Source organism: Molossus molossus, unplaced genomic scaffold (assembly GCF_014108415.1).
Source record: "Molossus molossus isolate mMolMol1 unplaced genomic scaffold, mMolMol1.p scaffold_m16_p_14, whole genome shotgun sequence".
In the NCBI taxonomy this organism is placed as follows: domain Eukaryota; kingdom Metazoa; phylum Chordata; class Mammalia; order Chiroptera; family Molossidae; genus Molossus; species Molossus molossus.
In genome coordinates this window covers 89,872,786-89,892,779 of record NW_023425349.1, presented here as the reverse complement: position 1 = coordinate 89,892,779, position 19,994 = coordinate 89,872,786, and the positions used below count along the sequence as shown (strand labels likewise).

Genomic DNA, 19,994 nt, shown 5'->3' with positions numbered 1-19,994 from the left:
GTTATGTCTTTTAGAACACTGATGGTGTGGTTAAGGTAGCAACAGAAAACCAATACACTTAAAAAAAATTTTTTTTCTTTATTGATTTTTAGAAAGAGGAAGTGAGAGGGAAAGAGAGATAGACGCATCAATGAGAGAGAACATCAATTGGCCACCTCCTGCATGACCCTCACTGGAGATTTGACCCACAACCAAGGCATGTGCCCTGGCCAGGAATTGAACTGGCAACTTCTTGGTGCATGGGTCAACCCTCAACCACTGAGCCACATTAGCTGGGCAAAAACCAATGCACTTTTTTTTGTTCTTTATTGATTTAGAGAGAGAGAGAGAGAGAGAAAGGGAGAGGGAGAGAGAGAGATAGAAACATCGATGAGAGAGAACATTGATTGGCTGCATCCTGCATGCCCCCCACTGGGGATTCGGGCCCACAACCTGGGCATGAGCCCTGACTGGGAATCGAACCAGCGACCTCTTGGTCCATGGGTCAATGCTCAGCCACTGAGCCACACCAGCTGGACCCAATACACTTTTTAGTTAATAGATTTAAAAAGAAAAGCTACAATAATCTAGAAAGGCTACTGTAGGTGACCCAGGCTGCCTGGCTTTCTTGAGTCTCAAGGCTGACTTAATAATGGTTTCCTTTCTGCTGTTTCCTTTGTGTTGCCAGACTATGAAAATTTCATCTATCATCCATCTCTGAGCTGTCACAGGCTGAAAAAGCAGATGCTCGGGCTTTGAGGATTGTTTCTAAAATAAGCAGGCACACCCCCAGGAGGACCACAGCGCTGTCCTGGGAGGGAGGGGTGTGGGCTCCTGGGCTGGGCTGGCAGCTACTATTTTGGAGCTGAGCTGCCTTTGGGTTTCTTTCTGCTTTTCATCTATGTTCTAAAACGCTGATACATCGCCCTGCTAAGTGAGGACTCACTGTACTATTGTATTCTTGGGCTATTAATTGCCTTCTTTGATTATATATCTTTTTACAGGTAGTACATTCATATTGCTATTTATATTTTAAAATGGCCAATTCCCTCCGTTTGCCTCATCACAATAAAAGAAATAAATCTTCTGTTGGCTGAAGGGTTAATGGTGTAGCTTTGGATTTTTTTCTTCTTGGAGACTCAGAGTGCAGGCGTGTTCTATATTCCTTTCACAGAAAGATTCCAGGGCGAGGTGCCTGGGTTTTGAATGTGCCTTCACTGTACATTCATAATAAACGCTGAGCCGAGTGGCACATTCATGGTTGCTCCTTGATGTAAATGAATGGCTGAATGGAAGTTTGGGGGCACAACTCACCTCCAAGAGGGCAGTCCTGCTCCCAGCCGTACCTGACCCGTGCTTTATGATTTTCCTTGAAAAACTAGTTTTTCCTCTCTGCGTAACGGCGGCCCCTTCCTCCCTGCATCTTTGTAATCAGATGGCTTTCTTCTTCTTCTTCTTCTTCTTTTTTTTTCCCACACTGCCGTTGGATGAAAGATCCCGCCTTTGATTGAAATGGAACCTTCCACTATTGAGCAAGGCTTTGTTGAATGAGTCATCGCGGCGGCTGCTCATTGGCTGAAGCCCCTGGAACCAGGGGATTGCCTGGCACCGGCTGCAAGGCCCTGCTTCATTCACAGAAACGCTGGCTCCCTCGCTAGCCCTTTCATTCACACAAACAGCATTTCATTCACATCGCGCTGTTTTTGTCTGAAGATCACGGTTTGGGGATGATAGGGCATTTCCGCTTTAGATTTTGGGGGGCTTTGATAACCATCCCAGTCATCTATGGGGTGTGTATTTGCTGTTGCTATGCAAGCAAGGGGACGGGAAAAGATGAGAGCCAGCCGCCTGCGCTCCTAGGCCTGCGCCCTGGGCTGGCAGCCGCGGCTCTCCCGCGCTCCCGCGGCCAGCAGCTGTCCCGCCCGGTGTGGCACAGGCTCCAGCTGCTCCATAGAACTCTTCAAGCCTGGTGCTTCATGTGTCACATGTCTAGTCGTGGGTGTGAGAAGACTCAGGGTGACCTGATAACGTGTTAGAGGTAAATTCATTTGTCTGCAGAGGGAGCTGGACACTTGGACAGGGAGTGAACGGGTCATTGTGTTGGGCAGGCTGTATCAGTGCGACGAAAACGGTGCCAGGGGTCATGGGTTGGAGCCCTGCAGACCTTCTGGGCGCCGCCAATGCGCTGTTCTTCTGAGAGGAAGGAGGCCTGTGCGGTTCTCTTGCAGCCTGAGTCTGAGCCTCAAAAAGAAGGCATTTTTTCCCCCTGCGGATTTGATGTGTAATGAGAGCAGCTGCATCCTCCCCCCTTACTGTAGGACTGCAAGCCGCAACTGAAGGGACATTGACATGTATTTGTAGCGTTTCTTAGGCATTTTTCCAGAGCTTGAACACATTCGGTTGGAATAAAGCTTCCAGCACAGACCTTTTTTTTTTTTGGAATGGATTTCTGGAGCCTGTTGCCATTCATCAAAGAAACACTCTTCTTCTTTTTTTGGAAGTAGGTTTTCAACTTAAACCAGGGCTGAGAAAGACTGCTGTAAATTAGCAGAGAGATTCTAACTGGTTCTCTGCAGACGTTCATATGTAAATTTTTTTGAGGTTTTTTTTTTTGTTGTTTTTTTGGTTTTTTGAGGAACTGCATTGCCACAAAGACACTTGTCATGGCTGCTTTGTTGATTTGAAAAGAAAAACCCAGGAAACTGGTATTTTATGTTCACTTGGGAGTGAATATCCCTCTCTGTGTGTGCGTGTGTGTTACTTAACAATTCCTACTTCCTTTCCAAGTCAGAATTCATGAGGATAGCTGGAGATCTTATTCTTAAAAAGCCTTCGTCACATTTTAACGCTGCGCTGTCAGAGACTTACAGGCTCCCACAGATGGGCTGAGGGGGAAGAGAAAACCCTCGCATGGATCATGGGTTTCAGAAAGTTCCTCTGATCATCTGAAGAAACTGGATTTACCTCTGGCGCAAATGCTAAGTGAGGAGGACGGGGAGGTGAAAAAGCAAAGATTGGAAGGTAGAAAAGGAAATTTGAGAATTGATTGGCTCTAGTGTGCTGTTAGTGGGTGTATGTGGTTTTCTTCTTTTTCTTCTCTCTCTCTCTTTTTTTCCCTACAGGAAGTGATTTGCAGCGCTCACCGAGCCTTTGTTGAGAAAGGGTCTCCTCTCGGAGTGAGTCATGCTTTTGCTGTGAGCAGCCCCAAGCAGCAGCTGGGGCGCTCATCAGAGGAAACTATGACTTTTGCAAAGCGAGCGTGCCGCCCTCGGCAGCCGCGTCCGGGGTCGGGGCTACGCGGCCGCGGCAGCTCCGGGTGTTAGCGTTGGGAGGCCGGCGCCCCCGCCCGCACCCCGGACCCTGTCTCCGTCCCGGCCGCCGAGTCTGCCCCCGGGACCGCGGCTCGCCTGCTATGCGCGGCATCCCGCGCCCGCGTCCGCACCTGCAGCGCCCGGGCGAATGCGGCGAGCCCACGGAGGGGCATGCTTCCACGCACCAAATACAACCGCTTCAGGAATGACTCGGTGACATCGGTCGATGACCTTCTGCACAACCTGTCGGTGAGCGGCGGCGGCAAGGTCTCGGCGGCGCGCGCGGCCCCCGCGGCGGCCCCCTACCTGGTGTCCAGAGACGCGCTGCGCAGGGCGCCCGACGATGGCTCAGGCAGCCTTGGTCACCTGCTCCACAAGGTGTCCCACCTGAAACTCTCCAGCTCGGGCCTCCGCGGCCTGTCGGCGGCCAGGGAGCGGTCGGGCGCGCGGCTCTCGGGCAGCTGCAGCGCGCCCAGCCTGGCCGCCCCGGACGGCAGCGCGGCCCCCGGTCCCCGAGTCCCGGCCATGCGCGCCGCCAGGAAGGGCCGGCCCGGTGACGAGCCGCCACCCCGCGCGCCCCCCGCCAGCGACCAGGTGCTGGGGGCCGGAGTCACCTACGTAGTCAAGGTGGGTGCGGGCGCGGGCTCGGGCCGCCGGGTGGGCAAGCTCGGGAGCAGGCGCGTCCACTACGGGTGGGTCCCCTTGCAGGCCAGGAGGTGCGCACTCTTCGCAGCCAGCTCTCCTGGCAGCGGGGACAGGGCACCGCAAACGTGCGCGTTGCAATTCCGTTGGGGGAAGGTTTAAAAATAGTGACCTCACTCTGTCCCAGTTTCCCTTGGCCCCACTCCTTTGGCATATCTTCGCCACCTCGCTTTGCCATGTGTCCGGCCAGTGCCCCTCTGGCATGGGCCCCTGTGCCGGAGAACTGTAGGCCAGGCCTACCTAGGACTCAGTGGGCACACGCGGAAGAACTGGGCAGCCCTGTGCTGAGAAGGCTAGGGGTGCCACTACCCCTGCGTGTTTGCCCCGGGAGCCGGGGGGTGGTTCCCTCCCCACAGCAAGAATGTCCAGCTCCCGGTGGCGCAGGCCAGATGCTGTCTTGCTTTATGTAAGACAGGTTGTACTTTCCCACCCAGCAAGGGTTTCTGTGGTGTCTGCCTTTCCTTATACCTGAAGGTGTTGGTTGACAGCGGCGGGGGGGTGGGGGGTGGGGGGGTGGATTTGGTACTGCGCCCCCACCCCAGCCTCCCCCTCCCCAGTTACACAAACCAATGAGGCTGAGCTACCGAATCTGAAGTCACAGTCTGGAAAGGAGATTTTTCCTCCAACACAAAGAATTACAAAACTACACCTGATATGGTCTATAAAATTCCTCCCTTATGCAAGTCTTTTGTGATATATAAGTAATAAATACCCAGCTCTGACCAACTGGCCCCCCACTCTCTGTCCTGCCTTCAGGGCCCAGGGAGCTATTGCAGTACCTGGCTACAACTGGACAAATCTCATCCAGACCAGGGGGACAGATCAGAGGTGCATTTTTTAGTCTGTCACCCCCAGGCATGACTTTTTATTTAAAAAGCAATGAGATAAATCTCTCCCCATGATGTGGCCCACTGAGACACCTGCAGGACACCTGGTCTGTACACACTGGCTAAGAGCCAGTTTAAAAATTCAGCAAATTCACATCCTCAGGTAGAATGTTGTCTCTCAGTAATTTTGGAACCAAAACATTAAAAGAAACAGTTAACTTTGTGGATTACCTTTCACTACCTAAAAAGTACTGACAAAGGAATGTGATCATCGGCGTTAAAAATGGGGCCTCAAAGGCTGCTTTTTAGTTTATCTTTATCTTGGCTCTAAAATTGATTAAAGAGGGACGTAGATTGGCATAAAATATTCACATCTGGGTGAATTTTGTTATAAAAGTAAATGAATATTCTTCTTTAAAATATAAAACCAGGAGCCCAAACCAAACCAAACCAAACAAAAAACTCCGACAGCTTTGAGTTTAAGCAGTGACGCTGGGATACGTTAACTCCAGTGTGTTAGTGTAACTGCTCTCTCCAAAAAAACAAAAACAAAACACCTACACTTAAAATAGACAAGTTGACCTGGGCAAAGTTTCTAGACCTGTCGTGTCAAACAAAGTGGGTCTTTTGTCAATGGAGAGAAAATTCTCAAACTTTTGCCTTTAAAGTTTTTCTTTTAAAAAAAAAAAAAAATCATTCAACTTGAAAGTGCTTGCTCTTGCTGCATGAGGAATGACGGCAGATATCCATTCTAACCGCCCGATGTGGCTGGGGACTGCCGGCCCCTGAAACAGGCCGCCTGTCCTGTGCTGTGGGCTGGGACACCCCCGCAGCAGCTGCTTGACTAGTCAGAGAGCTGGGTGGGTTTGCCCAGAGCCTTCTGCTGCTTAGGGTCACTTTGTTCCGACTCAGCTAAAGGGTTGCAGTGACCTGGAGTGCATAACATGCTGGACAGTGTGCCGTGTCTCATCTGGTTCTTTCTCAGCCGTCAACAGGGGAGTCATGGGAACATGAGCTCAGGTGTCCCTGGGGAAGTTTGAAACCCCACAGGAAAGACACTTTCTTGGGCACGTTTTTGCTTCACAGGGTGCAGTGCCCTCCTTTTGGTGTACATTTCCACATTGCCCATGTTAACTGTAAAACACCAACATACCTGCCTGCAAAAAACACAAAGCTGAACAAAAAAAGCCTTAATGTAGTCCTTTTGCTCATCTGTGAATAGTTTTATTGGTATCCTTGCTTCTAAAGATCTCTGGTAGAAAGAAAGGGGCCATCTTTTAACATCTCCGTACATCAGTTGTAAAATCTAAGGGCTTTGGGTTTTGGAAAGAACTTCTTATTATTCTTTTTGATTTACATTTATTTCTGAATTAAGGGAAACCTGCAAATGGTTTTAGTTTCCTGGAAAATTCATGTGCCACAGTATAGATTTCACTCCTCACAGAAATACCTGCCTACAGACACTTTTAGGATATTAAACACAGATTTATTATTCAAAAATATTTCAACTTAGTTCAATTACATGGAAGTGGAAACTGTAACACATGGCAGTCTGGTGGCTTTTGATCATCTAGCAATATCAAGCGATTAGAACAGCAGGTTGTAATTTCAATGAATGAGGGATATAAAATTTTTAAACGGACCACGTTTGTGAGTAGCAGTAGAATCCGAAGCTCGGAGCGGGCTGCTGTCCTTCACGCCATCACTTGTCTGTGGCTGATGACAGTGTTCGGTGATACAAATGAGGAAGCTGGACACACAGCTTCGAGGTTTGTGTTGAAGTTCGGGGCCTCATTGAAACACCCTTGTACCTGCCCCCTCCACCACAGTTGACATTGGCTTTTACTTTGGTGACTTGAAAGGGGAAGAACAAAAAAACTGTGTCCCAGCAACAAAGAACAACAGATACTTTTATTACAATTCCATGTGGGAACTATTTCAAATCTGGACCTGAATGGCTGATAGAAATACAGAGTTCCGATCACACTGCTACCCACCGTCCAATTCTATTGCCCGAGAATCCAAGCGGCAAGGAGCCCAGTGCCCGTGGGGCTGCTGCTGATCGTTTGCAGGTTTCAAAGGCAATATGCAGGGGCCCACACACACCCCAGAGGCACATCCCCAGGTCCGCAGGGCAAGCAGTTTAGGAAGGAGAGACAGACATGAAGAGTTGGGGTCAGTTCCATGATGGCCACCGGCAGAAGTAAAACACTGTCTGAAGACAGACAAGGCCTTGAGGTTCAGCCTCGAACCTGCCTGATGGGAGGCAACACTGCATGTGGGTGAACCTTCAACTCTAGGGGTCCCCAAAAGAAGGGCTCCCCTTTACAGTACATCACACTGCAGATGCAAATCAGGATAAGAAGTGACCATACTTAGCACCAACTTGAGTGCCCGTGGCAGGAATCGGAGGCCTGAGTGAGAAGCAGTGTGTTTTAGGGTTCACTGAGCACCATCAGACGAGGGGAGCAAGTCAGCGGTGCCGGGCAGAAACACCGGTGACGCCTCCCGCAGGTCCTGTCTGCACAGGGCCCATCTCGACTGACAGCCCAAGTCACACGCTGGCTATTGGAGAGTTTGACAGTCCAAGAACCACTGGATTATTTCCTGCTGTGCTGGATTATTCTTCTCTTGCAACAATGGCCTTGTTTTTATAAGAACTCTTTAAAAATTATTTTGGTTATTTCATTTGTAAATCTGATGATATTTAGGGTGGTATAAATTATTCGTTTATTTATACATGTTCTATTGCTCTGTGTAGATGGTCTCTATAAACTGCACATAGTCTAAAATTTCTTCTTAATTTATATTTTTATAGGCACTTCACTTGGTGTCTTGGTGTCTACAAAATATCTTACATTTTCTTTTTCTTAGCAGAACACCCCTTTGGTTACTGTGGGCAGCGGTCACACTGAACAGTCATCAGCCACGTTAATTTCGAGAGAGCCTTGAGATTGTATTATGGTGTGATTGATTACGTTTGTTTTCATTCTCGATTTTAAAATATTCCTTGGTGTAAAGTAAAACTTTAAGAGTTGATTTTTTTAAATTATTGAAAACTTTCATAATATGATGGCTTACATATAAATATTGTCCAAATGGTTTGAAAAAACAGTTTAAGTCATTCTTTTGAGATTAATAGACAGAATTATTAATTTGATCTGGAAAGATCACACACACCGCACATACACACATACTGTGTACACACACACACATACTGTGTACACACACCACACATACCATCTGCACAGCACACACATACCATGCACACCATACATCGTACACACCACATACATGCCACATCCCATACCCATACACACACACCACGCCCCCTACAACTCTCCACTCCCCCACAGTCACCCCTTCCACACACACCACACATACACACCACACACACAGGGAGACAACTTGTGATGACTGAACAGGGGCTATTTTCTTTCACGTTACAAAATAGTAAATGCCATATTGCTAGTAATACCTGATTATATCACTCATTTCTTTCATATTCATGTTTAAGAGAACATAATTCTGAAAGATAAGCTACTGATGAAGCATTGATTCTACAAAGAGTAACCTCTTGCTCTGCCCCCGCCCCACGGCGTTGTCTTTGAGCACGTCATGCTTTTGAAGAGGGCATGATAAATGTCACTTAAGCAAAGCCCTGGTAATGGAACACCTGGGTGGCAGGTACCCGGATGGAGAGGACCAGTGGCTGCTTTTCTTGAGAACTCAAACGTCCCTGCATTGAACTCGGGGTCCCAGCAGTGCGGCGAGGAGGTCGGCAAGCTTTGTGCTTCTCCAGAGGTGAGGACGCGGGCTCCAGGAGACTCTGACAGCAGCCCAGGCCACGGGGTGGGAGCTTCCCCTGACGGCTGTCCCCTCATCTCACTTGCCCGGGCAGCTGGCAGTAGCTTGGTGCTCTGTGTTGTCTCCGGCCCTCGGATCCTGGAGCAGCCTGGCCTTGCCGCTGCACAGTGTCTGGCCAGTTCCACCACCTTCCAGCGGTGCCCTGGGCTTCCAGCCATCACCCCAGGCTCCTGTGCAAACTGGAGGGAAACCTAGACGTGCGGAGAAGGGAGAGCTGGGGGCGGAGCAGAGCCTCACCCTGTCGTCGGGTCCCTGGTGCCCTTGGCAGTATTGGAATATCGGAAACCCTCCAAGCCAAGGCTTCCCAAGAAAACTGTCCAGAGCCCCTGTTGTAACGCTGCCCACTTTAGCTGTGGCACCATTTTGCAGTGTCACCTAAACGTGTTGTTTTCCTAAAGCGAGTGCCCCTCAGAGGGGCACGTCCTCACATTCCAACTTCATTTGAGCAAATTCCATTCCGGTTCATTGTTTGGTGGCCCAGGTTACAGATGATGTGTCTAAGGCTGTTGCTTTGGGCTTGGCAAATAGTAAATGTTGCTAATGCCACTTGCCCAAATAGAAACCTTCTGTTTTGCCCTGGCCGGTTTTACTCAGTGGTTAGAGCACCGGCCTGTGACTGGAGAGTCCCGGGTTTGGTTCCCGCTAAGGGCATGTACCTTGGTTGTAGTTTGTCCCCAGCCCCCGTTGGGGTTGTGTGGATGGCAACTGGTTGATGTGTCTCTTGCACATCGATGTTTCTCATGTTTCTCTCTCTTCCCCCCTCTATTTCTTCCACTCTATCTGAAGATAAATGCAAAAAAAAAGAAAAAGAAAAAAGAAACCTTCTGTTTCAAAAACACACGAGAATCACGACATGGTTCTTGTCTGTTGGAGAACTGGCCCTTGACCCGCTGCTCAGCAGGAAGGGCACACAACCCAGGCCCTGGCATTTCCCCCAAAGAGGGAGCCCCGGTGTGTTCACCTCTCGGGATACAGCAATGCACACAGAGCTGTCCTCAGTGTCCTTTGTGGGAAGAGCCACCCCTCGGTGGCAGGTCACCCTCCTGCAGATGGACACAGTGTGTGCAGACTGTTGAATCCAAAAGAGCCTTTACCCTTTAGAGCTTGGCACGTCCCCTCTCATTTCCTTTCCCTCCAGTCTCAGTCTGGACCTTCTGAGCTTCCCCAGCAGAGCTGCTGCTCCGTCTGTGTCCCCACAGCCCCTCGGCAGGAGAGGGCCTGCCCCAGGTGTCCGGGGCGGGGGGTTGTGCACTTGAACAGGGGGGAAGGGTGAGGGAAACAGCCTGTGGAGACTGGGACCCACATCAGAGGGGACCCACTCCGCCGACTCTGACCCCAGACATTGCTGGTCTACCCTCGCTTGCTTTGCAACGTCATGCACCTGGTTCTTTAGTAAAGCTTTCTTCATAAGATGTAAACATTTGGCCCTGGCCAGTTCGGCTCAGCAGTTAGAGCGTCGGCCTGCGGTCCAGAGAGACCTGGGTTTGGTTCCCGCTAAGGGCACGTACCTCCGTTGCAGTTTGTCCCTGGTCCCGGTTGGGGTCGTGTAGGTGGCAGCCAGTCAATGTGTTGCTCTCACATCGATGTTTTTTTGGTCTCTCTTCCTTCCTCTGTCCCTTCTGCTCTATTGGAAGATGAATGCAAAAAGTGTCCTTGGGTGAGAGAGAGAGAATAAAAAAAGGAGATGTTAACATTTGTTATGGAGTTTCTTCAAACATACCTAAACCATAGAAAAACATATCAACGTAAGACTTAGTGAGAATGATCTAATGAGCTGGCAGGTACCTGGCACCCAGCTTCAACACATGTTGGCGCATGGCCATCAGCACCCTTTTCTGCACCCTGGCCTCCCCAAAGCATGCAGGGCTCAGTGGGGCCCCCACCTCAGTGCTCGGACAGAACTCAAGTTTTGATGAATAGGCTGCAGATTGGGCTTAATAATGGTTCCAGATACGGCAGAGCATGCGCAGTGTCTGCGAACATCCCCGCATTGGACACGGGGTCCCCGCAGCGCTGTGAGGAGGTGGGGCAACTTTTGTGACTTCTCCATCAGAAAGGAGGACACTGGGCTCCAGAAGACCCTGATCCAGCCTGGGGGGGGGGGGGCTTTGCCGGCCCACCCCCCTCTTGCCCAGGGGGGCCTCCTCCAGCGACAAGGCCACGCTTTCAGCAGCGGCTGTTCTCCCAAAGGGTTTGTGACATTAGTGCCTGAGTCCAGGTTCTCCAGATAAGCCTTACTGAGCAGTGGGCACCAAATAGAGACATATTTAAAAATTCCTCCAACATTGGTTGAGGGTTTACTTGGGTGGACGTTGAACTGGGGGCTGAGGGTGTAAGAGATGGACCCTGCTCGCAAGGAGAGCTGAGAAGCAGGTCTCTCTGTGACTGATGACTGGGGTTTGTGGCTCAGCACATGCTTGCTCAGAGGGAGACCCCTGGATCTAGGAATGTGGGTGTCACACCTGCCGCTGCCGCCGAGGGAGAGGCGAGGCCACTGGTGGGAAGTTAGCCACTGTGTGTGCCTGTGATGGAGTCTCAGCCAGGAACGGAGGCCTCAGGAAGGGACGGATGTTTCTAGATGAGAGTGTGTCACCACCGAAAGGAAACAGCCAGGAATTTTTTTCCTAATGTGTAAATAATAATAATTTATAGATACAGTTTTTCTCAATTTAAGATTGGATTTTTTAATCCTCTCATGGATTTTTTTATTTTTATTTTTTTATCCTCACCTGAGGACATTTTTCCATTTTTTGTTCAGATAGAGCGGGAGGGAGAGAGAGGAAGAGAGAGAGAGAGAAACATCGATGCGAAAGGGACACATCGAGTGGCTGCCACCCGCACGACCAACCAGGGCCGGGGACAAACTGCGACCGAGGTACGTGCCCTTAGCGGGAACCGAACCCGGGTCTCTCTGTACCGCAGGCCGGCGCTCCAACCGCTGAGCCAAACCGGCCAGGGCTCATGAATTTTTTTAAAAGTATTTTTTTAAAATCCTCATCCAAGGACATTTTTGCATTTATCTTCAGATAGAGCAGGAGGGAGAAAGGTGGGAAGAGAGAGAGACAAATATTGATGTGAGAGACACATCAACTGGTCGCCACCCACACGACCCCAACTGGGGCCAGGGGACAAACTGCAACTAAGGTACGTGCCCTTAGCGGGAACCGAACTCGGGGCTCTCTGGTCCGCAGGCCGACGCTCTAACTGCTGAGCCAAACCAGCCAGGGCTCGCATGGATTTTCTAAGAAGTATTTTGATGTGTGCTTCTATTTGTTAACTTTGAGCAAATCAGAGAGGGAGGAGCAAGCAAATGTCACTAGAACGTGGACGTGGCCAGGGCTGGCTTCTCAGGAAGCCAGGCTCTCGGTGTGACCTGTGGCCGTGGGCAGGCGGGTTGGGGCCTGGGCCCGAGGAGTTGCAGTTTCACACTTGAGTTTGTCCCGAGCTCACATTCTGAGAAGCTTCTACCTTTTGTCCATGTCCACGCGACTGTGGCGGCTGGGGTGCCATTCAGGAATACGAGTCCTCCCTCGGGAGAGTCGGCCTTGGTGGCCTTGACCTGTTCTGCCCCCCGCACCTTTTCAAGATCCGTCCAGCCCATCTTTCTGGTGGGAGATCCTGCTGTTCGAAGGGTTGTCATTTGTGGGACCGTGGTGGCTGCACTCTCTAAAGAACTGAGCTGGGCAACCGCTGGGACAACAGTAACCTTGTTTGCAGAGGGTCTTCCTTATTCCCGGGAGGAGAAGATAAGATCCCTCCAACGATGGCCTGGAGGGAGGGTGCTGAGGTTCCAGAGCTAGCCATGGCTCCTGTCCAGGTGCCCCTTCTCACTCCTGGCTGTTTGCCAACTTGGGCAGGACCCCAGGGCTGGGCTGTGCTGGCGGACAGCTCCCACCTGGCCCTCCGGACAAGAGCCACCGCGATCCGCTGCTGCCCGGGAGCTGTGCCGCCACACGGCTTGCAGAGCCCAGCTTCCAAAGTGCAGACGCAGGAAAACCTCACACAGTGACGTTCAGGGAGTGCTGAACTTTTAAGTATTTGTTATCTTTTTTAAAAATATGTTTTTATTGACTTTTAAAATTTATTTTATATATATTTTTTAATTTTTTTCTTTATTGATTTTAGAGAGAGAGGAAAGCAGAGGGAGACAGAGATAGAAATATTGATGAGAGAGAACATCGATGAGCCGCCTCCTGCATGCCCCCCACTGGGGATTTGACTCACAACCTGGGCACGTGCCCTGATTGGGAATCAAACCGGCGACCTCTTGGTGAATGGGTTAACACTCAACCACTGAGCCACACTGGCCAGGCATGTTTTTATTGATTTTTTAGACAGAGAGAGGGAGAGAGAGTAGAAACATTCATATGAGAGAGAACATTGATTGGCTACCTCCTGCGGGCCCCCTACTGAGGATCGAGCCCACAACCTGGGCATTTGCCCTGACAGGGGATTGAACCGGGACCTCTCAGTCCATGGGGTGACACTCAATCCACTGAGCCACATAGGCCGGGCAATATTTATTATCTTATTAAAATACATAACTTATTTTTGTAGACCTCCTCTTTAGGTCTCTTGCACCTTAGCAGCCTCTCCAAGCACCGTCCTCCCTCTCCTACCCTGTTACTCCTCATCCACGTCCTCTCCTTATCCGCGCCACCATCAGCAATCGGCTTCTCCTGGTCAGTGGGCACTGTCTGGAGGAGGTTCTTCCATGGCCCCTCATTATGACATCCAAGCCCTGCTCTGCCCCTCCCCGCCGCTCCCCTCCAGGCTCCCGCACCCGCCTTGGAGACCCTTCTGCATCTGGTTTGAGAAGCCTTGAGTTCTCCTCACTCTGGTTCTACAGTTTGTGCCAGTCTACCTCTCCATTCCTCTCCTCCTTCACCTATGCCTCTGTTAACATGCTCATCAATTTCTTCAGTTAGTGCTGACTGAGTTTATTGAGGGTGGGATGTGGAGGTCAGGATGGCTTCTCGGAGGAGATGCTGAAATGGAGCCCCAAATGCTGAGTGGAAGTTATTCAGGAGGATGGGTGGAACAGGAGTACAAGTGTGTTCCTGCATGTGCATGCGTGACTGGGTCCATCTCAGGAAGGGGAGAGAGAAACGGAGAGTGTCCGGTGTGGGTGGTGGAGTATACTGAATTAGGGGGAGGCTGAGGCGGGGAGGTCCTAAGAGGGAGGCCAGTGACGGGCAAATGCAGGGGGAAGCCACTGGAGATTTTCTGAAGATTATTCTATCTTCCGTGTGGAGAACAGACTGGAAAGGCAGAAATGAACACAGAGGCAATTAGGAGATAATTTGGAGGGATGATGGTGGCTGGGACCAGTGTCAGGGGCCAACTGGCCAGTGGCTCACACTGAGCCCAGATCTGTATTCTCTTACTGTCCGGGCAACACACCCAACCACTGTTTCACGGGCCCTTTAAGGGAATTCGTGACCTTCCCACTGCACTGCTTCTAGGTTCATGGTGTCTGTCTACCCACTTCCCAGATGCGAGACTGCGGAGCCATCTGAGAGCTCCTCCTTCCTCTGCCCCATTAATCTGTCCGATCACTAAACTCAGTTTTCATTAACAGGATTTCACATCTTTCTTCTTTTCCTTTCCTCTTGTCCTGATTCACACTGTCACCATTTCTTATTACAATGGACTATCTGGTCTTCAGATGATTGCTTTGGGAAGGACTCTCCTTTTTACATTTGATCGAAAGTGTTATATAGCCCTGGCCGGTTTGGCTCAGCAGTTAGAGCATTGGTCTGCAGAGCGAAGGGTTGAAGGTTGGATTCCCGGTCAAGGGCATGTACCTGGGTTGCAGGTTTGACCCCCGGCCCTGGTCAGGGTTGTGCAGGAGACAACCAGTTGGTATGTCTGTCTCACATAGATGTTTCTCTCTTTCCCTCTCCCTTGCATTCTATCTAAAAAATCAATTGAAAAATATCTTTGGGTGAGGACTAAAAAAAAAAGTATTATATAGTTTCATTGAAATGTCTCCAAGTTTCCCCTCAACTCCCCTTCCAATGTGTCTAACTTCCTTCCTTCCAGAGATAATCCTCCTCAATCATTTGCTATTTATATTTCCAGACGTGTACACACGATTTTCTTCCCTCCTTTCATCTTTTTTCTTCTTCCTGTCACACAAAGCAAACTGTCCTCCGTCTATTGCTCTGTGCCTCGCTCTTTCACTCAGTGTGCTATGGACACCTTCCAAATTAGCACCTTTAATTCCGCTACATTCCTTTTGGCACGTGCTTAGTATTCAAATATACGGATGTGCTAACGGTTATCCAAACAGTTTCTTATTGTTAGACATGTAGATGGTTTCCAGTTTCTCATAGTTAATCACATGATGAATATTCTTCTACATGCCCTTTCCTCCTGGGCAAATATTTTTGCCTGTGTGTACAGTAAGTTTCAGCTAATATTAATCCCCTTTTTACGGCCTTGGCAGGACCTGGAGTACAATGATAATTCATTGGTGAAGGTCACGTTTCCCTCTGGCTACAGAGTGAGGCCTCTGCTCAGCCACTAGGAGAACATTTACCATGACGTACACTTGCACAAGTTGGGAAAAATTTCCGACAACCCTAGTATTCCAAAGTAAAAAAAAAATCTAGAATGTTTGTTGATTTTTTTTCAAGGGTTTTCCAGCATCTAGTGAGCTAAATGTGTATTTTTCACCTTTTTTTCCTGTTAAAGTGGTGAATCATTTGTCTTTGTAAAATACATGCCACATCTTTCTAATTAAAAGCTTGCTTCGCTTTCGGAGTTCAACCCTAACTTTCATGGTTTGAACTTCATCCCTTGGCCCTCAACTTCCCGTATGCCACTGCATGAAACAACTTGTTTTGCCCCAAACCACTGGCCCTCTGGCCTTTGCTCACATCACCCCCTCTGGGCCCTCTCTCCACCCATCTTCACCCAGAATGAAAATGTGTCAGCTCTCAGGACAGGAGCTGTTCCCTTCTGCCTCTCTCATGAGGGCAGAGTCTGTTATCATTCCTCAAGGTCTCCACGGCTTTGTGAATTTGTCTTTCTGTTCACCAGTTCAATTCACAGTAAGGGAAAACCTACAAGATGGCCCTGAGAACCCAAGATGAATCCCTCTTTTCAAGGAAATCATCCTTTTGAGGGGATTGCATGTGTGTGATATTGGGCCATGCACTGTGGGGAAGGTGGTTGGCCAATGCTTCCCTGGGGTAAGAACCTGGGACAAACACTTAAGATGTAAAGCTGGAGGGATATCCCGGCTGGTGTGGCTCATCAACCCTGCACCAAGAGGTCACTGGTTTGATTCCCAGTCAGGGCACATGCTCAGGTTGTGGGTTCGATCCCCAGTGGGGGACATGCAGGAGGCAGCCCATCAATGTTCTCTCTCATCGATGTTTCTGTCTCTTTCTCCCTTTGCTTTCCTCTCTCCCTAAAATCAATAATAATAATAATAATAATAATAATAATAATAAAAGAAATAAAGCTGGAGGGATAGAGGTGGCTGTAGGACACTGGTGAGCAGGGTGACCTGTGGGCCTATTTGTAGTGTCGATAATTATAAACCTAACTCCGTAGAGGCACATTTTCAATTCTTCTGTTCAAGACTCCTTGCTAACTGGTTCCTGTGACGGGCAGGCCTGGCACAGCCCAGTCTTCACAGGCCATTCCACAGATCAGAAGCATCATTAGCAGACCCGAGAATTCTGTTCTTTTCTGCCCTTTCTCTTTAAAACTAATTACAGTATATAAAGTATGTGGTGGAATTGAAGTCCTGGCTTGGGTTGGTGTGTATTCAATTTTTAGAGTTTTTTCCTATCCTAACAATACTTTGGGCCTCAGTTCATATGGCTACACTACTGAGAGAGGAATTCATCTTTGTCTAAAATACAGTTTCTGTTTTATCCATAAAGCTCTCTTATGGCTTATTTGGCATGATCTACAAAGCAGTGTTATTGGTGATTTTAAGAACCACACTTCTTGTCAAAAGGCTCCGTGTAGACTTGCCTCCGCCACTCATGGCCTCGTGTCTACTCTAGGCCACTCAGCTGCTGGGAGTCTCCAACCACCAGCCTCTGTCATCAAAACTCAGAATTGCAATGGAGAAGGCCAGTGGAATTGTAACTGGGAATAATTCTGCCCATCAAACAAAGTTAGTGTCCCACGAGAGAACTGTAGAATGAGTTCTGGTGCATTCATGCCATGCAGTAATATGCTGTCATTTTGAACAGTGAATTGGAGTCTTATTACAGTTGACTGGAATAGATTTTTACAAGGCATTGTTGGGTGAGAAGAGCAGGAAGAATGTGTGTGTAGTGTGAACCCATCCTTGTAGCAGAAACAAGTACAGGAACGCTTGTATACAGCCACAATTATAGCTGGAGACATCAACAGCCCACTCTAGGCAACTGATGGGACATCATGCAGAAAATCAGCAAGGATATACAAAACCAAGAACATAATCAACCAACAGGACCAGCGGACATACATAGAGTGCTCCAGGAAACCACAGCAGAATATGCATTCTTATCAAGTGCTCATGGGACTTCCACCAAGATTGACCATATCTTCATCCATAAAACAAATCTAACCAAAATTTAAAATACAGTTGATTTTTGAACAACACAAGTTTGAGCTGAGTGGCTCCACCTATATGCAGTTTTTTTCAATAAATATTATAAATGTATTCCTTCTTATGATATTCTTTTTAAAAAAAATCTTTATTGTTGGATGTAAACTGTATTACAGATGTTCCACATTTTTTCCCCATTGACCCTCTCCTCCCCACTCCTGCCCCCCTCCCACCTATTCCCCCACTATTGTCTGTGTCCAATTGTTATGCATTTAAGTTCTTTGGTTTATTTCTTCCCACCCCCCAACCCCTTTCCCTTTGAGGTTTGTCAGTCTAGCAATGAATTTGTACTTCTTAATCCCTTCACCTTTTTCACCCATTCCCCCAACCCCCCTCCCAACTGGCAACCAACAAAATATTCTCTGTATCTATAAGAATGTTTCTGTTCTACCTGTTCATTTTGTTTGTAGATTCCATTGTTGATAGATATGTATTCATTGCCATTTAGTTTGTTCATATATTTTATCTTTTTCTTCAAAAAGACCCTTCATCATTTCATAGAATAATGGTTTGGTGGTGATGAACTCCTTTAACTTTTTCTTGTCTGGGGAAGTCTTTACATGGCCATCGATTCTAAATGACAGCTTTGTAGGATAAAGTAATCTTGGTTGTAGGTTCTTGGTTTTCATCACTCTGAATATTTCTTGCCACTCCCTTCTGGCCTGCAAAGTTTCTTTTGAGAAATCAGCTGACAGCCTTATGGGAACTCCCTTGTAGGTAACTAGCTGCCTTTCTCTTGCTGCTTTTAAGATTCTCTCTTTGTCTTGAACCTTTTGCATTTTGATAATGATGTGTCTTGGTGTGGGCCTCTTGGGGTTCATCTTGTTTGGGACTCTCTGTGCTTCCTGGACTTGTATGTCTGTTTCCCTCACCAAGTTAGGAAAGTTTTCTGCCATTATTGTTTCAAACAGGTTTTCGATTTCTTGTTCTCTCTCTTCTCCTTCTGGCACCCCCAAGATGCGAATGTTGGCACGCTTGAAGTTGTCCCAGAGGCTGCTTACACTATCCTCATTTTTTTGGATTCTTTTTTCTTTTTGCTGTTCTGATTGGGCATTTTTTGATTCCTTATATTCTAAATCGATGGTTTGCTCCTTGGATTTACATACTCTATTATTGAAGCTGTGTAAATTATTCTTTATTTCAGTTATGCCTCCTTCAATTCTAACTGTGTATCCTTGATTTCTAACTGGTCCTTTTTTATGCTCTTGAGGCCCTCCCTAAGTTCACTGAGGTTCTCACTAAGTTCATTGAGCATTCTTATAAGCAGTATTTTGAACTCAGTATCTGTTATGTTGCTTATCTCCATTTCGCTTAGTTCTTTTATTGGGGTTTTGTTCTGTTCTTTCATTTGGGACCTGTTTCTTTGTCTCCTCATTTTGGCTGCCTCCCTGTGTTTGTTTCAGTGTAATACTTAATGAGAGGTATGGGGCTCGCTGAGACCAGATGCTGCTCGTTTGAAAGAATTTAGGAAAAACCTGAAGCAGGATCCAAGACCAGCCAATCCTATGGTTAAGCAAGTGGCAACAGCTTGGGTGGGCTTGAAAGTTGGGTGGGGCAGTGCCGGGCCTCAGGGAGTCAGCAGGGCGGGGCTACCAGTGTGAGCCAGGTTGTTGGAGTCCCAGATATGGTGGCTGTCTGCTGCCCCAGGGAAGGGCTCACCAAAGGAACAAAGGCCTCTGACAGCACGTTTGTCCCCGAGAAAGCCCCCTCTCCAGCCCTTGCTCCAGTGCCAAACAGCTCAGTTCTTCCCTGTATGTCTCTGGTGCCCCTCGAGCAGCCTCCCCTCCAAGCTTGGAGGGAGCGAGACCGATAAGTCCGTGTGCGGGCCCTTTAGGGAGCTGCCTGGGGCTCCAGCCGCTTCAGCCTCCCTGAGCCTCAGTTTTCACTGGTTTTTCCAGCCAAAAGTTATGGGGACTTCTCTTCCTGGCACTGGAACCCTGAGCAGGGCACCTGGTGTGGGAAGGGGACCCCTCAGTCCTCAGGAAGGACCTTCCCAGCTGCAGGAGCCTCCTGATTTTTATCCGCCACACGTCGGTGTGGGAACAGCCCGTCGAGCCACCGTCACGCCGCCGCCGCCCCTCCTACCAGTCTGGATGTGGCTGCTGCTTTTTAAATTCCATAGTTGTAGGACTTCCATTCAGCTTGATTTCAGGCCGTTTTGAATGATGGTTGTTATGTAGTTTAGTTGTAACTTTGATGTGGTTGTGGGAGGACGCGATACCGCATTTACCTACCCGCCATCCTGACCGGAAGTTATGATATTCTTAATAACATTTTTTCTCTAGCTTACTTTGTTGTAAGAATAGAGTGTATAATACATATAACATAAAAAATGTGTGTAATCAACTGTTTATGCTATAAGTAAGACTTTCTGTTCAACAGTAGGCTATTAAGCTTTTGGAGGAGGTCAAAAGGTATATGCAGATTTTCAAATGCTTGTGGGGGGGGGGGGGTTGGTGTATCTAATCCTTGTGTTGTTCAAGGATCAACTGTAATTAAAATGATATAGAGTGTGTTCTCTGACCACAGTGTATTCAAATTAGAAATCAATAAGGAAAGACAACAGGAAGATCTCCAAACCATTGGAAATTAAGCAATATGCCTATAAATATTGTATGCGACAAAGGAGGCAGTTTAGATGAATTAAAAAATACATAGAATTGAGTGAAAATAAAACTACAATATATC

The 19,994-nt window shown here is 48.4% G+C and overlaps 1 protein-coding gene across 2 annotated transcripts in view; it reads left to right on the top strand.

The window, feature by feature from the left end:
• Positions 1-3,371: 3,371 nt before the first annotated feature.
• The window catches only part of SHC3 (SHC adaptor protein 3), a 174,766-nt gene continuing 158,143 nt past the window's right edge, over positions 3,372-19,994 (top strand). Inside the window, exon 1 of one of the 2 annotated variants that reach the window (XM_036261564.1) lies at positions 3,372-3,917. In XM_036261564.1, coding sequence (XP_036117457.1) covers positions 3,462-3,917 — 456 coding nt within the window. In that variant the 5' untranslated portion in view covers positions 3,372-3,461. The remainder of the gene's footprint in view (positions 3,918-19,994) is intronic. The other variant, XM_036261565.1, reaches the window with a different exon arrangement.